The following is a 24,796-nucleotide window of genomic DNA, read 5'->3' as shown; positions in this document are numbered from 1 at the left end:
AAAATGTGATTTTTCAGTCTATGAATCATTACGTAATCACAATCATAAATATTAAAGGTTATTTTTACAAATGGAACTACTATAATTATTTTGATGTATCATGAAGATTTACCTTAAATGTTCGTATTTCCATACACCTTCATCTTGGCCTTCAGGTGGTTCAAGAATTTTGTCAATATTGGAACAATCTGCTCTTATATTTTGCTGAATATACTATATAAAAAAAAAGTTCTCATAGTTAATTACACTTGAATACATGACTGCTGTTATGTTTCAACTTTTTTGGGTTATACACAAAATAGGAAACCAAGTACAAAATCATTGTCACTAATACAGAAGAAAGGAGGCAACCCTTACCTATGCTTTCTCCAATTCAACTTCTTTGGGATAAGATCTACCACATAAACGCAAATGTGGTACTTACCAGGCCTGGATGTGGGATCAAAACAGTAAACTGTAATTTTCATAAGAACATAAAATCTAGACAATATAAATACAACCATGGTATATATAATATAGGATTCCATTAATATGAATTATCTAAAACAGGCAAATCTATAGAGACAAAAAAAATAGTAGTTGTTTAGGACTAGAGAAAGAAGAGGAGATAAAGGAGAAGAGAGGTAGCTAATTAATGTGAATGAGATATCCTTCGGGTGGGGAATAAAAAGATGTTTTAAAATTAGATTGTGGTCATGGTGTATAACCCTGTGAATATATTAAAAACCACATATGTATATTTTAAATGGTTGATTTATACAATATGTGGTGGCCAATAAAGTTTTTAAAAAATGACTAGCAGGAAAAACTAAGTTAAGAGAAAAAAGGCATGAACATTCACTTTTAATTTATGTAAAATAAAGTACGGGCGCCTGGGTGGCTCAGTCAGTAGGACGGTTGGGCATCTGCCTTCCACTTAGATCATGATCCCAGGGTTCTGGGATCAAGTCCTGCATTGGGCTCTCTGCTCAGGGGAGCCTGCTTCTCCCTATACACACTCTCTCTGTCAAATAAATAAAATCTTTAAAAAATAAAAACAAAATAAAACTTTAAATTTCAGATCTAATGTTTTATTCAATCTCTGATTTAAATACTCTGAAATTTGAATTGGCTAAATTACACTTAAATGCCTGATTACAGAAACCAAATAACTACAGGGCCTTGTTACACCTACCTATTATGTCCATTTTTCAGTCAACATTTCTTGACTATTACTCTCATGTCAAAAGCTTGCTCAAGGATCCCTGGGTGGCGCAGCGGTTTGGCGCCTGCCTTTGGCCCAGGGTGCAATCCTGGAGACCCGGGATCGAGTCCCACGTCGGGCTCCCGGTGCATGGAGCCTGCTTCTCCCTCTGCCTGTGTCTCTGCCTCTCTCTCTCTCTCTCTCTGTGTGACTATCATAAATAAATAAAATTAAAAAAAAAAAAAGCTTGCTCAAAAGATTTCAATGACTCCCTATAGCCTATTTAAAAATCACTCTTCCTGATTTTCTAACCCCATCCTAAGTTCCAAAGTTCTGCATGAAACTGATTCTCTATCTCCTCAAGCAGATAGAACCAAATTCTTTACCTTTCCACTGGCCACCTCAAATTCCATACAATCCTTTCCAAGTTCCCTCTCCTCCAGCACACTCAAAATCTTTCCTTATTATTCTAGTACTCACAGAACTCCCTCTGATTTCCTACATTTATCTCTATATAGTCTCAATTAGCAATTTGTCTATGCACTCTTACTTTTCCTGCTCCCATTATACCTCCTATAGAACTCTTACAAGATTTTATTTATTTCTTCATGAGAGACACACACAGAGAGAGAGAGAAAGAGAGAGGCAGAAACAGGCAGAAGGAGAAGCAGGCTCCACGCAAGGAGCCCGATGTGGGACTCGACCCTGGGATTCTGGGATCAAGAAGACAGAATGCCGAAGACATACTCAACCGCTGAGCCACCCAGGCTTCCCCCCATCCCCCCCCAAAAAAAGAACCCTTACAAGCACTTATTTAATAAATACCACTTACTTATTTTCAAGTGTCTCCCTCAGATAAAAATGCGGAGACTTAGCTTTATTTTAAATTTTATTAGCATCTGGTACATGAGGTTTTAAACAAATTTTTACTGTCTTTTCCTAAACTATATTACTTGAAGTCAAGGATAAAAATATGTAATTACCTGAAGCCATGGATTAGGAATGAAAAAATTGGGATCCCTGGGTGGAGCAGCGGTTTGGCGCCTGCCTTTGGACCAGGGCGCGATCCTGGAGACCCAGAATCGAATCCCACGTCAGGCTCCCGGCATGGAGCCTGCTTCTCCCTCTACCTATGTCTCTGCCTCTCTCTCTCTCTCTCTGTGTGACTATCATAAATAAATAAAAAATTAAAAAAAAAAAAAAAAAAAGGAATGAAAAAATTTACCAAAAATGGAGTATAGACCCTGATTCTTTAGTATTCTTTGGTGACCCCAAAAAGTTTATTAGTTAGGCACACAAAAATATATTCTCTGCAATATGATTTGTCCATAATCAATATTAATTTTTTAATCACATATTTAATAATTGGATTTACTTATAATTATATTTTAAGTAGATTTAAAAGCTGTCATCTTTAGGGAATCTGGAATTCTTTTATTAATGATGATTTACATAAAACATTTAAAAGAACAGAAAAAATCCTTAACTTTGAAAGAAAGCAAAAATGTCATTGTTTTCTCAAGTGAATCCTCCATACTTTTATGCAAATAGAGACAGCTATCCTTTAAAATGACCTAAGAGGAATCCCTGGGTGGCGCAGCGGTTTGGCGCCTGCCTTTGGCCCAGGGCGCGATCCTGGAGACCCGGGATCGAATCCCACATCGGGCTCCAGGTGCATGGAGCCTGCTTCTCCCTCTGCCTATGTCTCTGCCTCTCTCTCTCTCTGTGACTATCATAAATAAATAAAAATTAAAAATAAATAAATATTAAAATGACCTAAGAAAATTAACTGTCTTAACGTTCACAGAATTTAACTTTTACCTTAGGAAACTCTTTACGTTGTTTCTGAGTTAGTAATATCAGAAATTTCTGTTTATTCTGGAAAATTATTTTTATCACCCTCTAAAACATCTGAAAACGAAGGATTTACAAACTGTAACATGTTTCTCTATCCTGTCACATATCATAATGTGATGTAAATCTAAACTAGGATTAATTTTTTCATGTGCATCACAAGATAGACAAACAAAATAGGAAAAAAAGAATTAACTCTATCATGAAAAGCTGGAATATTTTTTAGTACCTTTTCAACATTATGTTGTTTAATAATTCAGCTAAACGGAAGAGCATTTACCATTACTACTTAAAACTTCTTCTGAATTTTAATGCTAATAGTTTTTGAAACTGAGTAAACTCTACAGCTATTATTTTAAAAACTAACTTTGTGATTGTTAAGCAAATCTACAAAAAAATATGTTCTTTATGCCTATAAGAACTTTAAAATCCTTACTACAATTTCTTGAAAAGAATCTTTCTCAGTTAACTTCCAAAGGCTTAACCACTTCTATGTGATACTGTCCCCTTGATCAAGCTCACTAGCATTTCAGATGCTCTCAGTATATACTCACTTCCCAAGCCTTTCAAGTCTCTTCAGTACAGGAATATACTATACCAGATTTTAAACAAAGTCAAAAAGGGATGCCTGGCTGGCACAGCAGTTGAGCGTCTGCCTTCAGCTCAGGGCGTGATCCTGGGGTCCTGGGATCAAGTACCACATCGGGCTCCCTGTGTGGAACCTGCTTCTCTCTCTGCCTGATGTGAGTAGACTGTAGGAGTCCTTCACCACTGTATAACCAGCAACTGGCACACAGCAGGCACTCAAAACAGATAGAGTGTAGTGTCTCTGCCCCTCTGTCTGTCTCTCTTTCTTTGTGTCTCTGCCTCTTTTTGTGTCTCTCATGAATAAAATCTTTAAGTCAAAAAGAAAACGTGAAATTCTTCTTCCATTTGTTATGAAAAAGACAAATATATTTTTCTAGTGATTTTTTCCTGTGGGCTATTATTATTAATAATTACAATGATCTGTTATTGTATTTTACATAAAACTTTTTTCCCCCAAAGCAGTTTTTAGAAATCATTTGGGAAGAGTAAATTACCATGGAAAAGCATTTTATTGCTTCCATTTCTGTGTAAGATGGAGTAAACACATATCAACTTTCCTCTCCCACTGAACAATACCACAAAATCTGGACAGAACTCACAGTGCAGCAATTTGAGGCCTCTGAAAAGCAAGTACCAGAAAGAGGAGCGGAAAAAAACACCAGAATTCAAAGTATCACTGAACCGGCAGGGAGTTTGTTGTGTTTCTTCTCCCCTCTGGTATCCTCTAGCCTAAACTCAATGCAGGATAAAACCCAAAAATGAGCACTGCTGGTGCTGACAGATACAGGAAAAATTACATAGTTCTGTCTCAAGGAGTGGAAAACAGCACTCCTAAAACTGAAAAAGAGTGGAAGAAAGCTCCCGGGATTTGCCCTCTGCTTTTTCTCCATTTTCATAGTCTATATCTGAGACCATTTCAGTGGCAGTAAAAGCAGCTGGCAACAGAAAAATGCAAGAGACAAAATTATCAGGAAGAGAACTTTTCCATTCTATAGTGGTGGGATCAAACCTTATTTCTTTTTCTCTCTTCACCTTCCCACAACTGTAGCACAATTCTACTAGGTGGTTTCTGGCTGGAGGACCAGAAAGGTGAGCCCCAGGGAATCAAAACGTATCAGATATTAGACAGAGTAAAGCTCAGAAAAGTGACCCCATAAAGGTGCTTATGAACTCCTGGGCTCAACCCTAATCTCTGCATGCCTACATGCATCAATCTGATCATAAATAGCATATGACAGACTGAGAACTGAGCTAATGATATACCTCCATCCAGGCTGACCATGAGTTGGTACACACAGAACATATTCAAGGAGTAGCACAAAAGCTTTGAAAACTGAGCCAACACTGGAACCTCAATCGGTTTGGAACTTGCAGCCTATATCTAACTAGGTCAAATGCCTGCTAAAACAAAAATATTGGGGCACTTGGGTGGCTGGCTCAGTGGCTCAGGGCATGATCCTGGGGTGCTGGGATCAAGTCCCATATTGGGCTCCCCACGGGGAGCCTGCTTCTCCTTCTCCCTCTGTTGCTCTTCTCCTGCCCCCACTTGTGCACTCTCTCTTAAATAAAATCTTAAAAAAAAAAAAAGACTATATTTGCAGATGACATAATCCTATATATATAAATATCAAAGAATCCACAGGAAAGCTAATGAAGCTAATAAAGAAACTTAGTAAAGTAGTAGGATACAAGATCAATATTAAAAAATCAGTTGTGGGATGCCTGGGTGGCTCAGCAGTTGAGCATCTGCCTTTGGCCAAGGGTGTGATCCTGGTATCTGGGATGGAGTCCCACATCAGGCTCCTTGCAGGGAGTCTGCTTCTCCTTCGGCCTTTATCTCTGCCTCTCTTTCTCTCTCTGTCTCTCATGAATAAATAAATCAAGTATTTTTAAAAGTTAAATGAATAAAAAATTTAAAATCAGTTGTGTTTCTATACACCCTCAATGAATAAGCCAAAAAGGAAATTAAGAAAGCAATTCTAGGGATACCTGGGTGGCTCAGCGGTTAAGCATCTGCCTTTGACTCAGGGCATGATCCCAGAGTCCTAGGATCAACTCCCACATCAGGCTCCCTGCATGAAGCCTCCTTCTCCCTCTGCCTGTGTCTCTGCCTCTGCCTCTGCGTGTGTGTGTGTCTCTCATGAATAAATAAAATCTTAAAAGAAAAAAAAGAAAAGCAATTCTAGGAATGCCTGGGTGGCTCAGTCAGTTAAGCATCTGACTTTGGCTCAAGTGATGATCTCAGGGTCCTGGGAGCAAGCCCTACGACTAACTCCCCACTCAGAAGGGACTGCCTCTCCTTCTGCTCATGTTCTTTCTCTCAAAAAGAGAAAAAAAAAAAAAAAAAAAAGGATAAAATCTTAAAAAAAAAAAAAAAGATTTCCATCTACAACAGTATTTGAAAAAATAGAATACCTAGGAATAAATTTAAGGAGGTTAAATACTGAAAACTACAAAATTCAAAGTGTTGGTAAAAGTAATTAGAAAAGACAAAAAAAACATCTTGTGTCACAGGCAGGAAGACAATATTAAGATGTCAATACCACTCAAAACCATCTATAGATTCTAGCACTCTCTATCAAAATTCCAACAGTCTTTTTGCATAAATGGAAAAGCCTATTCTCAAATTTATATGGAATTGTGGAGGTACCAAGTAGCCAAACTAATCTTGAAAATCATAAAATTCAAAGTTGAAGGACTCCTACTTCTCAATTTCAAAATTCACTACAAATCTCCAGTAATCAAAACAGTGCAGTATCAGTATAAGGACAGACATATAGACCAATGGGATTGAATGAGCACCTAGAGATAAACATATAGTCAAATAATTTTTTATCAGGGTGCCAAAATCATTCAATGGGATAGTCATTTTAACCATTTTTAAGTGTACAGTTTAGTGCCATTAATTACATTCATAATGTGCAACCAAAGAAAAGTCCTGGACCCAATGGCTTCACTGGTGAATTTTACCAAACATCTGAAGGACACCAATCCTCAAACTCTTGCAAAAACTCAAAGAAGAGGGCATACTTCCTAACTCATTCTATGATGCCAGCATTGCCTGATACCAAAGCCAAAGAAAGACACTTGAGGAAAACTAGAAACCAATACTCCTTACAAACATGGATACAAAAATCCTAGCAAGTTGAATTCATCAGCAAATTAAAAACATTATACACTACAATCAAGTGGGATTTTTTCCTTGAATGCAAAGATGGTTCAACATGGGAAAATTATCAATACATCACATTAACAAAATGAAAGGGGGAACCCACATGTTCATCTCAACTGGTGCATTTGACAAAATTCATCAGCTTTTTAAGATAAAAATAGTCAACAAACTAGAAATAGAAGGAAACCAGTAACATAATAACTCAACAAAGGTCATATATGAAAAATCCCCAATGCATCTCATATTCAGTGTGAAAGACTGAAAGCTTTCCTCTCAGATCAAGAACAAGTTAAGATGCCTCTTCTTGCTACTTCTGTTCAAAGTAATACTGGAAGTTCTAGCCAAAGAATTAGGTAAGAAATAGAATAAAAGGCATTCAGATTAGAAATGAAAGAGTAAAATTACCTGTTTGTAGAGGACATGCTCTCAATAATGTAGAAAACTCTCAAGAGTCCACAAAAAAACTGTTTGAACTAATAAATTCAACAAAGTACCAGCACACAACCTCTACTTTTTTTTTTTTTAAGATTTTATTTATTTATTCATGAGAGACACACACACAGAGAGAAGCAGAGACACAGGCAGAGGGAGACGCAGGCTCCATGCAGGGAGGCCGATGTGGGACTCCATCCAGGGACTCTGGGTCCGCGCCCTGAGCCAAAGTCAGCTGCTCAACCACTGAACCACCAGGCGTCCCCAACCTCTACGTTTAAAAGGAGTATCTGTACATTTTTCCCAATTTGCAGGCATAAAGCTCTAGGTTTATATTTTTGTATCCTCAATAAGGCCTATCTCATTGCCCAATAAATATCTCCTGATTGAACAATACATTCTTGAAAGGCAAAGAACAAACAGCCATTCATACATGAATGCTCTTCCATTTCCTGTGCTAAGTATCTAAATATTATACTGAGTCCATTCTAAAGGTATTTGTTAATATCATGAATTGTTTTTTATTGTCAAAGAATTCAACTGTATTTCTATTTCATTTCCCAGGGTCTCCAAACAACACAATAAATCCAAATAGCTCTCTACATCTATTATCTTAGCCATCAAGATAAAGCCAAAAAGCCACTCTTTCTTGCATATTTTTTCTTTAAATATGGTAATCAATGCCTAGTCCAACATACTAGTCTACCCTAATTTTAAGTCATCCTTCTAATCCCTCAAAACAACCTTTTTTATAAAGATTTTATTTTATTTTTAATTTTATTTATTCATGAGAGATACAGAGACACAGGCAGAGGGAGAAGCAGGCTCCAGGCAGGATGCCTGATGTGGGACTCAATCCCAGGATTCCAGGATCATGCCCTGGACCAAAGGCAGGCACTAAACCACTGAACCACCAAGGATCCCAAGATTTTATTTATTATTTTTGACAGAGAGAGAGAGAAAGAGAGAGAGAGAGGAGCGTGCACACACAAGCAGGTGGAGTAGGAGAGGGAGAAGCAGGCTCCCCACTGAGTAGGGAGCCTGTTCAGTCCCAGGGCCCTGGGATCATGACCTGAGCCCAAGGCAGACATTTAATGGACTATCACCCATATGCCTCTTAAGGTAACTTTTTATAATTAGCTATAGAAACTATTTTTCCTCAGATTATAAATTTTATTCCTTTTGGAAGAATTGCTACATTTTTTAAAAAATCTAATTGAGGGATCCCTGGGTGGCGCAGCGGTTTGGCGCCTGCCTTTGGCCCAGGGCGTGATCCTGGAGACCCGGGATCGAATCCCACGTCGGGCTCCCGGTGCATGGAGCCTGCTTCTCCCTCTGCCTGTGTCTCTGCCTCTCTCTCTCTCTCTGACTATCATAAATAAATAAAAATTAAAAAAAAAAAAAAAAAAAAATCTAATTGAGTGGGGCTCCTGGGTGACTCAGCAAGTTAAGCATCCGCCTTCAGCTCCGGTCATGATCTGAGGGTCCTGGGACAGAGCCCCATGGGGGGGGGGGTTCCTGCTCAACAGGGAGTCTGCTTCTCCTTTTCCCTCTGCCCCTCCACCCTGCTTGTGCTTGCTTGCCCTCCCTCTCTCTCTCAAATAGATAAAACCTTTTGAAAAAAATACCAAAACCCAATGAGTATATAATGTTTGATTCTCAAATAAGAATGCTCAAGAATCTCTTCAGGGGCTTTTCAAACCAAATGTGCTATTAGAAGCCCACCCCCTTGATAAACCATTGCCTTAGGAGCTACTTGACAGTGGCAACAACCTAAAGGGAGACATCTTAGCCCTCAAATATATTAGAGAGGCACAAATATTAAGAACTAATGGTAACTTTTAGTAAATTTAGATACATGTTCTCAAGTGTTCAGTCACCAACTAAGTACACTTTTTTCCTAATTATGTTATTCTAATTTAGCATTCAATTAACTTTGAATTAAATTCATTCTAAAATCAAATTTGGTACCCTATTTTGGTAAAGATATTAAAATGTACTTAAACTTCATTATAGTTTACTATACTATCTTAAAATGGAGGTTGATAAAAGCTTTAAACAGGCATTCTGTTATTTCCATGGATTCCGACTTGAGTTAAAGATACAGGAATATCTATGCCAGGCAGGTTAAATTCTTAGGTTATTGAGTTCAAAAGAAACTACTGGGGATCCCTGGGTGGCGCAGCGGTTTGGAGCCTGCCTTTGGCCCAGGGCGCGATCCTGGAGACCCGGGATCGAATCCCACGTCGGGCTCCCGGTGCATGGAGCCTGCTTCTCCCTCTGCCTGTGTCTATGCCTCTCTCTCTCTCTGTGTGACTATCATAAATAAAAAAAAAAAAAAAGAAAGAAACTACTGTTATTACCTGCTGAACAGCCAGTGTACTGTCCATTTCATCAAAAGATTCATCAGGCCAATTATAGAAATCCTATAAAAAAAAATTCATTGTTAAAGCACAAAGTCACAAAGAAGCAACATTATTGTGATTAACAACAATTCTTAATAAAGATCCAAAGTTACAGTAGAGAAGAAAGCTCTTCATACTGTAAAGAACACAATTATCAGTGAATAAGGGAAACTTACTCAATGTTTTTAAATAAACACCAAGATTTTACTTAGGTGAACTACAAGTCACATTTTTTTCAACCCACAAATCCCTCAAACAGGGCTCCTATAAACTTTTCATGTATTACCTGAGGAGATAAATCTATCATTTTGTTGTGTTCATGGTTGTTAAATATCTCAAAAAGTTAAGCTAAAACAGAATCTCCAAGCACTGATTCAGTTTACCAAAAGAGAATAGTTTGTGGTGGTGGCGGTGGTGGAAAGGGGTAGTCATTGTTCCATAAGTACTATTTTAGACAGACATTATAAATTATTATTCCAAATTCCAAAAGATTTTTTAAATTTCTAAATCAAAATATGAGCTCCATCAAAAAGTAGTCATCCGGGGGCAGCCCTGGTGGTGCAGTAGTTTAGCGCCGCCTTCAGCCAGGGGCGTGATCCTGGAGACCCTGGATGAGTCCCACGTCAGGCTCTCTGCATGGTGCCTGCTTCTCCCTCTGCCTGTGTCTCTGCCTCTCTCTCTCTCTCTATGAATGGATAAATAAATAAATAAATAAATAAATAAATAATTTTTTTGAAGAAGTAGTCATCCAGCCTCGTTTTGAGGGCAATGGATACTTTTCTGGATCACCTTGCACTGCTTCTGAATTCCTCTATAGATAGTCCAGTTCACAGACATTCCCCTAAGTGATTACAAACCTTCCTCTTTTTTTTTCAGGGAAGTCTACCTATGTATCCTTAGCAGGCAGCACAATGCCTGACACAAAGTAGATGTTTGATAAATGTCTCTGAGGTGAAACTGGGGGAAACAGTACTAGTGAAACAATGATCTATAACCTTGTACATTGCAATCAACATGGGGTAGTCTCCAAAACACCTTAAGCAAAAACTGGAGAAGACTGAAGAAGTCAGTGTATGATACCACATGAATAAAAGTTTAAGAAATCTAAGGCATACTTATAGATATAATGTATAGATAGTAAACGCATGAAGAAAAGTAATGATAATCACCATTATTGGTTGGGAGGAGTGAGAAGACAGAAGAATGTGATAAATCTATCTATATTAGTAATGTCTTAGTTACAAACGTAGGTGATGGGTGTACCTTCTTAAGTGTCTTAAACTTTTCATATTTTTTTTTTATAGTTTCCCTGTATCAATGAAAATGAACTTTAATATTGTCAAGAAATAAAAACAACTTTCTGGAAATTGTTCCAGGATGTCTTTCCCTAGATATCATCCAAATATTATTGAAGACTAGTTTTTTAAATTCTTCCTATGTAATTTATACTGAAACTTGTTTCTATCAATATGCTTTGATTATTCTTCCCTTTAAAGAAATTAGTTTGTAAAATATTTCTATTTAAAAATATTAGAAAACACATATAGGAATATCCACAAAACTGGTAACTGGTAATCAAATGTTTTGTCTCATCATAATTGTCATATACTTAAAACACAAAACCACAAATCTGCTTAATGAACATTCTCATCTACCTCAGGTAATAAACACTCATTGAAAACCAACTATGTGCCTATATCCCAATCTATTAGAAAAAATAAGTAGGAAAATAAAGTAGGAAGATACTCCACTTTCTATTATAGTTCTAAATAAAGCATTTAGAATAGACCTGTTTCACTGAAGGAAAGTAGCGTGACAGACAAGGAATAATAAAGAATGCTGCTTAAGCAGGTTTTTTTTTTTTTTTAAATACTGACCTTTCCTGTGACATTTTATTTAACAACCTTGATCTAGGACAATGTGGAAAAACGCAACGGTTTCTTAGATGGGACTTATAACATAGGAAACAGATGTGTTACAATAGTGACTTAAAATATTTTTTTCAAAATTAAGACCTGAATAAATAAAAATGGATGGTAATTCTCAGAATGTCAGGTACAAGTTAACCTCTGAATATAAAAACATAAAAGCGGATCACTTAAAAGAAAAAAATGTTTCCACGAAATAAGAAGTTATCTAAGAAAAAGAGCTTCTACAAAGAAAGTCTGGAAAAGGTAAAAAGAAACCATAAATATATAAATTCCCAGCAACATGTTCACAAAATAGCCATAAGTAACTGATAAATGTGCCTCTATAATACATTTAAGCTAAGTTGTCTAAAATCCAGTACTAAAAAAACTTGTTAAATAGAAAAGGTGGGGGACACCTGGGTGGCTCAGCGGTTTAGCGCCTGCCTTGGGCCTAGGGCGTGACCCCGGGGTCACCGGATCGAGTCCCGGGTGGGGCGCCCTGCGTGGAGCCTGCTCCTCCCTCTGCCTGTGTCTCTGCCTCTCTCTGTGCGTCTCGTATGAATAAATAAATAAAATCTTTATTAAAAGAGAGAGAGAGAGAGAGAGAAAGCGAACTCAGAACCCAGAGACTATGTAACCTGAAGCAAATGCCGTCGATTCTCCGGGCTTCGGTCTCCGGCCCCGTAACACGGATCTAGGGAGGTGTCTGGACCCGAAGGACACTCTGAAAGAACTCCCTTCCCAAAATTCCATGCAGGATATTAAAATCTATTCTCCGGGATATGGTCAGAGCTCCATGGCTTTTTCCTGTCCCCCCCCACCCCCCCACACACACACATCACTTTTTCTTTAAAATTACACTTCAGCCCATCTCTTCCGATTTTAGAGCATATATTCAACCGCAATCCACTTCAGCGGGTGCATTAACCGCATCAAACCCGAACGCCTGTTTCTTTTTTCTTTTTTTTTTTAGAATGTGAGGCATCCCGTCTTTTGAAAACCCCCAGCATCAATCCCTAGGCGAACACCGACTCACCCCAGATACCGCCCTACTGAGAGTCGATAAAATCCTGGTCAGTTAATTCCGGGGCTGTGCCTCCCAGAACCACAAGGAACGACGTCTGACGAGAGCAACCGGGCGACGAAAACCCGCAGGGCAGGGAACGGCCGCCGCGAGGGGAGCGGAGGGGACGCTGCCGCCCCGGCCCCCGCCGCCCCGCAGGCGCGCCCCACACGCCGCAGGAGCCGGAAGCCGGAGGCGGTTGGCGGGCTCTGCGCCCCTCCCGCCGCGGCCGCCTCGACCCTCACGAGAGCCGCGGCTGTCGCCCGGCCGGCCGCGCCCCTCCGGCCACCGTCCGCCGCGGCGCCCACACGCCGTCGCTCTGACAGGCCCCCGCAGGCCCCCGCAGGCCCCTCAGCCCGGGCTCCGCAGGCCTCGGGGCCGCCGCCGCCGCCGCCGCCGCCGCCGCCCCCTCAGCCCGACGCAGCGGCGGCGGCTCCGGAAGAGCAGGCCGGGCACCGGTGCCCCTGCCGCCGGCTTCCCGAGCCGGCTCCCCCTTCTCCCAGCCGCGGCCAGCTTCGCCGCCGAGCGGCCCCCCGCAGGCAACGCGCAGACACGGTACCTGCGCCTTGGTGCCCGGCCTGTTCCGCCTCAGCACTGCCGTCCCCTCCGCCATGACCATAGTGCCAGAGTCTGGGCGGCTCGAGTCGGTACCCGGATGTAGGGGAAGGCGGCCTGCGCAGGGCCGCGGGGGGAGGAGCGGCGCCCGCTGACGGATCAGCCGGAGCCCGCGCGGGGCAGGGCGGGAGCACCCGGAGGAGGCCCGGAAGGACGCGTCGGCGGAGGGAGGGGCGCGCGAGGAGGAACAGCGGCGACTGGCGGCCGCGACGTGCGCGGGAGGGGGCCTCGCGGGGCGCGTGTCCTCGGGCTGAAGGGAGGGGCGCGGAGAGGACCGAGCCTGCGCGACGGTGACCCGGTCGGTAACCCGCTGGCGGGCAGGTGCCCGGAGGAGCGTCACCCTGTGTCCAAATCCGCAGAGACGGGCGACGTGGGAAACAGGCCGGCCGCCTGGGAACGCTCCACAGACCCCGCGTGAAACTGACCCAATCTCGGAAGAGACGGGGGCAGCCCGGGGGCGCTCAGCGGGTTAGCGCCGCCTCCCGCCCGGGGCGTGACCCCGGAGACCCGGGATCGAGGCCCACGTCCGGCTCCCTGCGTGGAGCCTGCTTCTCCCTCTGTCTCTGCCTCTCTTTCTCTCTCTCCGTCTCTCTCTAATAAATGAATAAATCTTTATAAAAGAAGACACACACACAAAAAATTTTTTTAATAAAAAAATAAAAAAGACACTGGGGCTTAGATTGCCCGATGCTTCCGCCAGCCACTGACTTCAAAGCCAAGGACGTTTTCAAGGACAAGCTTGTGTAGATAAAAAACCCCGAGGCGAACGCGGAGGGAGCACGGACAGGGCCCCTGTGCGCTGGGCAGACCAAACTAGCTGGTCTCTTTTGCAAGTCAAGAAGCAGGAGGAGATAACGAATGCCCCCGTAACGGAGGGTGGGAGTTGTACATCTTTACAGGATTCTAAATCTCCTTTGTTGCAAGTTTTAAGTGTTCTCGACATTATGAGATCATTTGGGTTTGGGCAGACTTCTTGCTTCCTGTTGAGAAACGTTAAATCTTTGATCTGGGGTGGGGGAGGCCATGGTGGGATGTCAGCTCAAAGGGAAAAAAAAATGTACACACACACACACACACACACAAACCCTGCATATCCTAGCGTGATTTCCATAGGAAAACACCAGATATCCCATCAAAGCCACCTGAAGGTGTATTGAGAATGCTGAGAATCCTATCACAGACGGTCTCCAAAAATGAAGGGAGGAATCAAAGAAAGGCTGGTTGAATTGGGTGAGTGCAAAACTGAGTAATTGTCAGTGACTGAGAACTCTGCTCGAAGGGGTTAGACAAGTTGGTCTGCCTTTAAGTAAGATTCCTTCTTTCTCGAAGACGTAGAGAGTGGTAACTTTTCCAAAGCAAGGAATTTAATTCCATCACTACCTCCTACTATATTAAAAGATTTATTCATTCAACAGATATTTAATTTACTAAGCCCCCACTATGTGTTCCGCACTGAGATACAAGTATGAAAAGGCCCAATCTTTATCTATAAATTGCTTAGAGTCTAGCTGTGGAGACAGATGGATAATCACCAATTTTCTTGCTAAATATTGTAAGAACCTAGAACAACTGGCACCCCAATGTTGCCTCCCTGGGAGATGTGCAGTGGGTCTGGGAAGAGCAGAGTCCTAGGTAGGCCTCTAAGTCTGTGAACAACTCTACCTCACTCCAAGGATTAAGTTAAAATTTCCCAGATTATGTGGTAATGTCCCTGATTTGCAAATATCAGTTACCTCTAATTGAAGGGGCTCATCTTAATGTTCTCTTAAATCCAGATTTGTTACATGATTTCACCTCATTTGAAAAGAACAAAAGAAAAAGTTAATAAGTAGATATTAAATTCAGGAACAGAGGGATGCCTGGGTGGCTCAGCAGTTGAGCATCTGTCTGCCTTGGGCTCAGGGTATGATCCCAGGTCTGGGGATCAAGTCCCCCATCGAGCTCCCTTCCAGGAGCCAGCTTCTCCCTCTGCCTATATCTCTGCCTTTCTCATGAATAAATAAATAAAATCTTTTAAAAATTATAAATTCAAGAACAGAATAGGCATATTTATCTCTGAAGTCTGATAAAGTTGTATTGTGATGTCAACTCTGGCCTTGTTCACAGGAACAACCTTGTTCTTTAGGGTTGAAATGTTCTAGTTTGTAACCTTCACATTTTAATTCCTCTGTCCTTCTGCAGATTATGACCTCCAAACAAAAACAGTTTTCTAACCAGCGTTAATTTGGGAGGTGAGAGAGGAGAGGGAAGAAGAAAGAGAGCATGAGCAGTAGTAACAATTATATATAAAATGGGTTACTTGGATATTTTGGTTAAAGAAGGGATAGTCTTTTTAAAGGTAATACGGACAAATGGAAAAGACTGGGTTGGGATTCAGAAAATCTAGATTCTTTTGCCTGTTGACTGTAAGACTTTAAATGGACTACCAAATAAAAGTCTCTTTATTTGTAATGAAAATAGTGCACTTCTTTTTCTCTACCTCATAGAGGGTGATAGCAAGTATAAAAGTAAATATTCCTGGGATGAGTTAAAACCCCAAATTGGGTATACAGATTACTTAAAAATAAAATCTTTTTTTTAAACTAAATATTACTTGTCTTCTATTAAAGTTTTAGAAGAAAATGTTTTATAAATCTAAAATATAAGTAATTAAAAAAAATAAATAAAATAAAATAAAATATAAGTAATTTCCAAAATATCTATCCCATATGAAATTCTCTTTGGGGAATGTCAAAATCCAAGTACAATAGTGAATGCCCATTGTGTGTAGGACAACAAGTAAATGCTGAGAAATATGAATAAGACATATAAGCTGCTTTTCTCAAAGAACTTACAAATGAATGGGAAGGGTGATATTTAGCTTATTATACTACAAAGCAAAATGTTGGGGCACTCTGGGTGGCTCAGTCAGCTGAGCGTCTGACTCTTGATCTCAGCTCAGGCCTTAATTTCAGGGTCATGAGTTTAAGTCCTATATTGGAATCCATGCTGGGTGTGGAGCCTAGTTAAAAAAAAAAAAAAAGCAAAATGTCTTCAATCTCTTACTTGCTGTCTGTTCCCCTTCACAGATCTTCTTTGATCTTGCTCAGTATCCACCTCTCCTTATATGACCACAGAGGCATAAACCCATCTCTAGCTGAGGTTTAAGTCCTAAGCCAAGGTTTAGGTAAAGGGTAAGCATCCAACTCCATTTTAGGATAAAGAAATATATAAAAGGATATCTGTGGGATTCCTGGGTGGCTCAGTGGTTTAGCACCTGCCTTCTGCCCAGGGCGTGATCCTGGAGACCCTGGGTCAAGTCCCACATCGGGCTCCTTGCCTGGAGCCTGCTTCTCCCTCTACTTGTGTCTCTGCCTCTCTCTGCATGTGTCTCTCATAATAAATAAAATCTTAAAAAATAAAATTTCTTTTTAAAAAAAATAGAGTTCAAACTTAGACAACTTTGACTATAGATGAGTAAGATACCAAACCCCATGGCACTTCACTTTTCTCTCTATAATGATAGAATATTTGACCAAATTGGTGATTGTAGTAGCCAGCTGCCAAGATGGCCCCCAAAGATTATCCTGGTATGTGCATTTTTTAAAAATTATTTTTGTAGTTACGTCTACATCAAATGTGGGGTTCAAACTCATGACCCTGAGGTATAAAATTGCATGCTTTTCTGATGATGCAGTCAGCCAGGTGCCTCTCTGTTATGTACATATCTGTGTGGTTCTCTTTCATACTAAATTAGGCTGACCTGTATAATAGAATATTATAAAAATTCTGTTGTGACTTCTGGTGTTAGGTCATAAAAGACATTGGTTGGTTAAGCATGTGTCTTCAGCTCAGTTCATGATCCTGGGGTCCTGAGATTGAGCACCACTGAGCACCCCATCCAGCTCCCTGCTCAGTGGGGAGTGGGGAGCCTGCTTCTCCCTCTCCTTCTGTCCCTCCAACCCACTTGTGCACTCTTTTGCTCACTCTTGCTCAAATAAAATCTTAAAAAAAAAAAAAAAGACATTGTGGCTTTTGCCTTGTTTTCTTAGCTCACCTGCCCTGGGTGAGAAAGCTACCATGTGTGACGATACTCAAGTAGCCTTATGAAGGTTCCTGGTGAGGAACTGAGGCTCCCACCAAAATCAAGCAGCAACTTGCCAGCATGTGCCTGAACCATCTTGGAAGTATAACCTCCAGCCCCAGATAAGTCTTTGGATGATGGCAGAGACCTCACTACCACCACCCAGAGCCACCCCAATAAGATGCTCCTAAATTTCTGACCTACAGATACAATGTGAGATGTTCATTGTTAAGGCACTACATTTGGGGTGATTTGTTATGTAACAATAGATAATTAATACAGTAGTTCCTGAACCTTCAGGAAGAGAAAATGTGATCAGAAGAGACCAGTCACAACAGACTACTATCATTTCCTGTTTTCAGTAGAGCACCTATTGTCTTTCATAAAGTTAGCAGCACTTTCTAGATTTTCTCGATGACCCTAATCTCTACCTAAAATTGTGCTGGGGAACCTAACTGGCTCATTTGGTAGAGCATGTGGCTCTGGATCTTGGAGTTTTGAGTTTGAGCCCCATGTTGAAGATTAGAGTTTACTTAAAAAATAAATAAAAATAAATAAAATAAAATCGTGCTTTTGATTTAGTTGTTTATTTCTCCCTCCTCAACTTTATTCATTCTGGTATCTCCAAGCAGTGCCTGGCACATGTTCAAAATAAAAATGAATGACTTCAAAGGCCTTTTTGAACCGACACTCAAATAACTACCCAATGATGCTTTTTCCAAGTCAAGTCTCAAGGCTAAATGCTACTGAAAGACCATTTTGCAAGACTTGGGCTAAAATTTAACATGTGTTAAAGAACTAGACTTAATCTCTTAGAGGGAAAGGGGATGGATCCATTCTGTATGTCTTATAACAGGAAAATCTCCAGGTAAAGCCAAGACTGAAATAAAAAACCAACAACAACTATAAAAACACCTATAGAAACCATGGAAGAACTTTTAAGTATCGGAGAAGACTTTTCAGTTTGATATAATACCCACAAGCCATAAATGGAAAATATTAATTCAGCTATACCAAAATGACTTCCTGCAAGTTCTAAGTATAAACAGAATCAAAGCCAAAATGATAAACTGGAGGCAAAAACTAATCACAAAGAACCAATTTCTCTAATAAAGATATCCGGCAGCCCGGTGGCTCAGCGGTTTAGCACCACCTTCGGCCAGGGGCATGATCCGTAATCCTGGAGACCGGGGATCAAGTCCCATGTCAGGCTCCCTGCATGGAGCCTGCTTCTCCCTCTGCCTGTGTCTCTGCCTCTCTCTGTGTGTCTCTCATGAATAAGTAAATTAAATCTTTAAAAATAAATAAATAAAGATAACACACAAATCATAAAAGGCCATTTGTCCAGTAGAAAGAAAGAGGCAAAGATTATTCACAGTCAATAGGAATAGTCAGTTAACAGTAAAGGAAGCAGAAGTGACTGTCAACACGAGATGCTAATTCTCATAGTAAGAGTAAAATTATAAAATTAAAAACCTTTATAACATTCTCTATTATTGAGGCTGGGAAGAAATTAGTCTCATACATTGCTGTTAGGACTGTTAATTGATAGAACTTCTATAAAGGGTAACATGGAGATGTGTGTGTGTGTATATATACACATATATTTTTTCTTATAAATGTATTTTTTATTGGTGTTCAATTTGCCAACATATAGAGTAATACCCAGTGCTCATCCTGTCAAGCGCACACCTCAGTGCCTGTCATCCAGTCACTCCCACCCCCTGCTCACCTCCCCTTTCACCACTCCTAGTTCTTTTCCCAGTCCCTGACTCCCAGACTTCCTAGGAGTCTTTCATGTTCTGTCTCCCTTTCTGATATTCCCCACACATTTTTTCTCCTTTCCCCTTTATTCCCTTTCACTATTTTTTATATTCCCCAAATGAATGAGACCATATAATGTTTGTCCTTCTCCGATTGAGTTATTTCACTCAGCATAATACCCTCCAGTTATACATACACATATGACTAAAATCCACATACCCTTTGTCAAAGCAATGACGTGTCTATGAATTTCTTACAGATATACTTGTTCACCTGAGAAAAATAATTTATGCAAAAATTCTATTCACTGAAGAAGTGTTGCTAATAGCATAAGACTATAAATATTCGGGCAGCCGGGTGGCTCAGTGGTTTAGTGCCTGCCTTTGGCTCAGGGCCTGATCCTGGAGACCTGGGATAGAGTCCCACGTCAAGCTCCCTGCATGGAGCCCGCTTCTCCCTCTGCCTGTGTGCCTCTGCGTCTCTCTCTGTCTCTCATAAATAAATATTAAAAAAGACTATAAATATTCATCAGTGGAAAATGCTTAAATTATGGTTCACTCATCTAATAGAACATTACACAGCTATAATGAAAATTTAAAAAGCTCTTTATATTCTTCATAGATTCATTCCAAAGGCAATTTATTTATTTATTTATTTTTTGAAGATTTTATTTATTTATTCATGATAGTCACAGAGAGAGAGAGAGAGAGAGAGGCAGAGACACAGGCAGAGGGAGAAGCAGGCTCCATGCCCGGGAGCCCGAAGTGGGATTCGATCCCGGGTCTCCAGGATCGCGCCCTGGGCCAAAGGCAGGCACCAAACCGCTGCGCCACCCAGGGATCCCCCAAAGGCAATTTAATACAAAAAGAAAAAAGGGTGCCAAATGGCATGTCTGGAATGTTATTTTTTTAAAAAAGAAAAAAATGAATATATATGTATTTCACAATATAAGATCCATATATATATACATGCCCTTGAGCGCACGCACAGACACACACAAAGTGTATACTAAGATACCCCTAAAAATATAAAATGTAACACTAGTTGCTTCTAAGTATAAAACAGTGGCTGGGGGATAGGGAATGGAAGGATATTTTTCAATGTGTTTTATAGTATATATCCTTTTCAATTTTTAACTAAGTGAATCTTACCCATTTTTAAAGAAAATCAAAGTTTAAGGAAAAAAATAACAGGCTTGACTCAAAATGTTAAGGGACATCTAGTGTCCTCCTTTTAGTTAATTCTTAAACTGAGAGGAGTTAGTTTGTCCATGTCACGTAACTAGTATGTAAGCAACACAGGATCAGAGCTTAGATTTGATTGGGCTTTCTATACAAGGTTACTTAAGGGTAAAGAAAACCACGTAAGGAACGCCTGGGTGGCTCAGCGATTGGGCGGCTGCCTTTGGCTCAGGGCGTGATCCTGGAGTTGTGGAATCAAGTCCCACATCAGGCCCCCTGCATGGAGCCTGCTTTCCCCTCTGCCTGTGTCTCTGCCTCTCTCTGTGTGTCTCCCATGAATAAATAAAATCTTAAAAAAGAAAAGAAAATAAAAGAAAACCATGTAAATACTCTTCACATAAATAAACCAAAAGTTCAAAACTCCATTTTGGTGTGGTTGCGGTAAAAACAACAAATAACTTGCTGGAAGAGACACGTTAAGACTTGGTATCATTCAGGAGAACAATCTGGCAGCCTTTATCAAGGTTAAAAGTGTTTATGACCAGGCAAGTGCATGGGAAGACTTGCCTTGTCAGATCTCAAACTTAAATATAAAAGTTTATATTTAGGGGATACCTGGGTGGCTCAGTGGTTTAGCACCTGCCTTCGGCCCGGGTCGTGATCCTGGAGTCTCGCCATCGAGTCCCACATCGGGCTCCCTGCATGGAGCCTGCTTTTCCCTCTGTGTCTCTCATGAATAAGTACGTAAAATACTTAACAATTTTTTTAAAATAAATAAAAGTTTATATTTAGGGACACCTGGGTGGTTCAGTGTTGAGTGTCTGTCTTTGGCTCAGGGCGTGATTCCGAGGTCCGATGATCGAGTCCCACATTGAGCTCCCTGCTTTGTCTCTCTCATGAATAAATAAAATCTTAAAAAAAAAAGTTTATATTTATATTGAATACAATGTGGTAGAATAATTAGTGGGAACAAGGCTATAAAATCCACGAGTAGAAGGGTAGATGCCAGGGACTAAGGAAAGGGGAAAATGGGGAGCTGCTAATCAAGACCTAATGTTCCAGATAAGCAAGATGAAAATGTTCTAGAGATGTGATGTACAACAATGTGCCTATAATAACAAAACTGTATTGTACACTTAACAATCTGTTAAGAGGTTTTATTTTATTTTTTAAGATTTTATTTATAGAGTGAGACAGAGAGAGAGAGAGAAGCAGGCTCCATGCAGGGAGCCCGACATGGGACTCGATCCCGGGGTCTCCAGGATCACACCGTGAGCTGCAGGCAGCGCTAAACCGCTGCGCCACCAGGGCTGCCCTGTTAAGAGATTTTAAATCACATGTTGTGTTATTGTTTTTTTTTTTTTTACATGTAGTGTTATTGTAAAGTAAAAATGAAATCTTATAATTCCTAACTTTTAAAGTTTTTGTAAAGCCAACATTTTCTGGAATAGGAGGAAAAATATTAAAGGTAATACTCATATAACACAATAGCTTTCTGATAATTTTATTCTCAATTTCCCAGATTTTTTGTGTACAAGTTTAAGGCACTTTTTTTTTTTTTTAAGATTAAAGATTTTATTTACTCAAGAGACACACAGAGAAAGGCACAGGCAGGAGCAGCAGGCTCCATCCATGCAGGAACCCCATCTCAGAAAGGAATCATGCCCTGAGCCTCGGGCAGACCCTCAACTGCCAAGCCACCCAGGCGTCCCAAGGCACTTTAAGATTTATTCATTGAGGGATCCCATTGGGCCTGCCTTTGGCCCAGGGCGCGATCCTGGAGACACGGGATCGAATCCCACATCGGGCTCCCGGTGCATGGAGCCTGCTTCTCCCTCTGCCTATGTCTCTGCCTCTCTCTCTCTCTCTCTATCATAAAAGAAAAAAAAAAAAAAAAGATTTATTCATTGAGATATATGGATGTCATGGTAAGGGGGGCAGAGGGAGATAATCTGACCAGGTATGGAACCCTCACAACCCTGGGATCATGACCAGAATCCCAATCAGGAGTTGGATGCTTAACCAACTGAGCCACCCAAAAGCCCCTTAAGCACACTTTGAAGTCAGACTAACCTGAGCTCAATCCCAAACTATGACTTAAAAGTGATGTTACCTTAAGCAAGTTATTCTTTCAGCTAGAAAGCAAGGAGTAACTGCCTCACCAAGTTCCTGTGATTTCGTTATTTTGGTCTGTTAAATGCCTAGAACAATGTGGCAAATGCTCAAAAATGGTAGTATAATCATTAAAGTTCCAGTTGGAATTTTACCTTATTTGTTGGCCAAAAGGCAAACAGTATCCTGTTGTAAAAAAATGTGGTTCAACACCCTCGGCACCCTTATTTTGGGCTTAAATTTCTCATGCCAAAATTATTTTCTCTATTATTTTCTAGTATGACCTCATAATCTAAAATTATTTCTTTAGCAATTCTGCTAGACAAGCATTATGGACTACTAATATGACAAAAAAAATTCTCCCATCCTTTTATTTATTTATTTATTTTTTAAAGATTTATTTATTTATGATAGACATAGAGAGAGAGAGAGAGGCAGAGACACAGGAGGAAGGAGAAGCAGGCTCCATGCAGGGAGCCCGACACGGGACTCGATCCCGGGACTCCAGGATCACGCCCTGGGCCAAAGTCAGGTGCTAAACCGCTGAGCCACCCAGGGATCCCCTCCCATCCTTTTAATTTAGGAGATTATAAAATGGAGTTCTGAAGTTTTATTTTTTTATTTTTTTTTAAATATTTTTTTTCTTTATTTATTTATGATAGTCACAGAGAGAGAGAGAGAGAGCGGCAGAGACACAGGCAGAGGGAGAAGCAGGCTCCATGCACTGGGAGCCCGACGTGGGATTCAATCCCGGGTCTCCAGGATCGCGCCCTGGGCCAAAGGCAGGCACCAAACCACTGCGCCACCCAGGGATCCCCAGTTCTGAAGTTTTAAAAACACCAGGTAATTCTAAGGATGAACCAAGGTTTATAAACTATTGCTTTTAATCTCAAAATTCATTTGCTTGGGTGTTCGAAAAACAGAATTGGGGAACATATGCCTAATTCTACAATCTACCAGCCACAGAACCTTGAAGTTTCCTATCTCTTCTGAGTCAGTTTTCTCATTGGTAAAACAGGGAAATCCTGCTTAACAAGGTTATAAAGAGCAAAAGCTCTTTATAGCAAGACTATCTAGCTGTGCCTCAGGAACAATAGGAAACTGATGACTCATTAGGGTTCTATAAATTGAGCTTTTAATCATAATTCTTGTACTGAGGATGACAAAAATTAAGCCTTAGTTATACCATAAGGCACTAACACGTGATTTACATAAATATGTACATACTTTAAGGACAACACCAAAAGTTGAGGCTGTTAAAGTCTATGCTGCTTACAATTTCAATTAGGTTTCAATTCCACAAGACAAATATAGGGCATAATTCTTCAAGTCTGGTATGGGACTGTTTGGGTTCAAATCTTCTCTCCCTAGCTACTATAGCTAAATCAAGCTCCAACTCCATTCCCTATTTGTTAAGTTCAACAAATTATGAACTAGATGTAGATGTCCATAATCAACCAGGAAATGTGCATGGAGTCCTTAGAATTATGACCTAGTAGCCACAGACGAAGCACCTGGAGGTGGAATGCCTCATGTCCAAATCCTGGCTTTGCCACCTCCTACTGAGTGTGTGCTTGGTTATTACTCAACCTGTGCATGTGTGTCTCTTACCTTCCTCCTTGGCAAGATGAGAATAACTACCCTAGAGGGTTGTTGAAAGATCAAGACGAGTGATGTACACCAAGTACCTACAACAGTAGCCAGGCAGTAGAAAATGCTCCTGAAGTATTAGCTGCAGTCACTATCATGCAACACCTGGCACATGAAAGGCATTCAAGGCTAGTAAACGTTCCATGGACTTTTTGCAAAGTAAGTTATGTAGTAGTACCAAGTACTAAAAATGGGAAAACTTACATTAAGTTCTTATAAATACAATACTTATGAAGAAACATTTAACCCTGGATTCCTTAAGTGAGAAACCATACTTCAACATAAGCTGGTTATACATGAAGTTAAAATGTTTTTTATTTTACTTTGTTTTTTTAAAGATTTTATTTATTCATTCACGAGAGACACAGAGAGAAAGGCAGAGACACAGGCAGAGGGAGAGGCAGGCTCCATGCAGGGAGCCTGATGCGGGACTCGATCCTGAGATTCCAGGATCACGCCCTGGGCCGAAGAAGGCAGGCGCTAAACCGCTGAGCCACCCAGGGATCCCCTAAAATATCTGTTTTTAAAGATTTCAGTTATTTATTCATGAGACACACACAGAGAGAGGCAGAGACACAGGCAGAGGGAGAAGCAGGCTCCATGTGGGAGCCCGACGTGGGACTTGATTCCGGGACTCCAGGATCACGCCCTGAACCAAAGGCAGACGCCCAACCACTGAGCCACCCAGGCATCCCTAAAATATTTCTACTTTTAAAAATAAGAGAAGTCCGTGACTTTGTATCAGCATCAATAATTTACTAAATAAAGCTAAATACAATGTGAAAATTGGAAAGCCCGTTGCCC

At 40.7% G+C, this 24,796-nt stretch overlaps 1 protein-coding gene and 1 long non-coding RNA gene across 6 annotated transcripts in view; one reads left to right on the top strand and one right to left on the bottom strand.

Moving 5' to 3' along the window:
- LOC112656727 (10 kDa heat shock protein, mitochondrial) overlaps positions 1-24,796 on the bottom strand; it is a 43,220-nt gene that overhangs the window by 14,781 nt on the left and 3,643 nt on the right. The window contains exons 1-3 of one of the 5 annotated variants that reach the window (XM_035710802.2): positions 13,648-13,770; positions 9,593-9,655; positions 113-213 (exon numbers count right to left, since the gene is read on the bottom strand). In XM_035710802.2, the coding sequence (XP_035566695.1) occupies positions 113-213; positions 9,593-9,619 (128 nt within the window). In that variant the 5' untranslated portion in view covers positions 9,620-9,655; positions 13,648-13,770. Of the gene's footprint in view, positions 1-112; positions 214-9,592; positions 9,656-12,580; positions 12,773-13,166; positions 13,344-13,647; positions 13,771-24,796 lie in introns of those variants that run through there. The other 4 variants (XM_025442142.3, XM_025442144.3, XM_025442146.3 and 1 more) reach the window with 4 other exon arrangements.
- Positions 13,810-24,736, top strand: LOC125754483 (uncharacterized). The gene is made up of 3 exons (XR_007408826.1): positions 13,810-14,452; positions 23,005-23,185; positions 24,522-24,736. It is a non-coding gene; the product is annotated as an uncharacterized LOC125754483 (long non-coding RNA).

This window comes from Canis lupus, chromosome 37, assembly GCF_003254725.2.
Source record: "Canis lupus dingo isolate Sandy chromosome 37, ASM325472v2, whole genome shotgun sequence".
Taxonomy (NCBI): Eukaryota; Metazoa; Chordata; class Mammalia; order Carnivora; family Canidae; genus Canis; species Canis lupus.
This window is presented reverse-complemented; position numbering and strand designations above follow the sequence as displayed.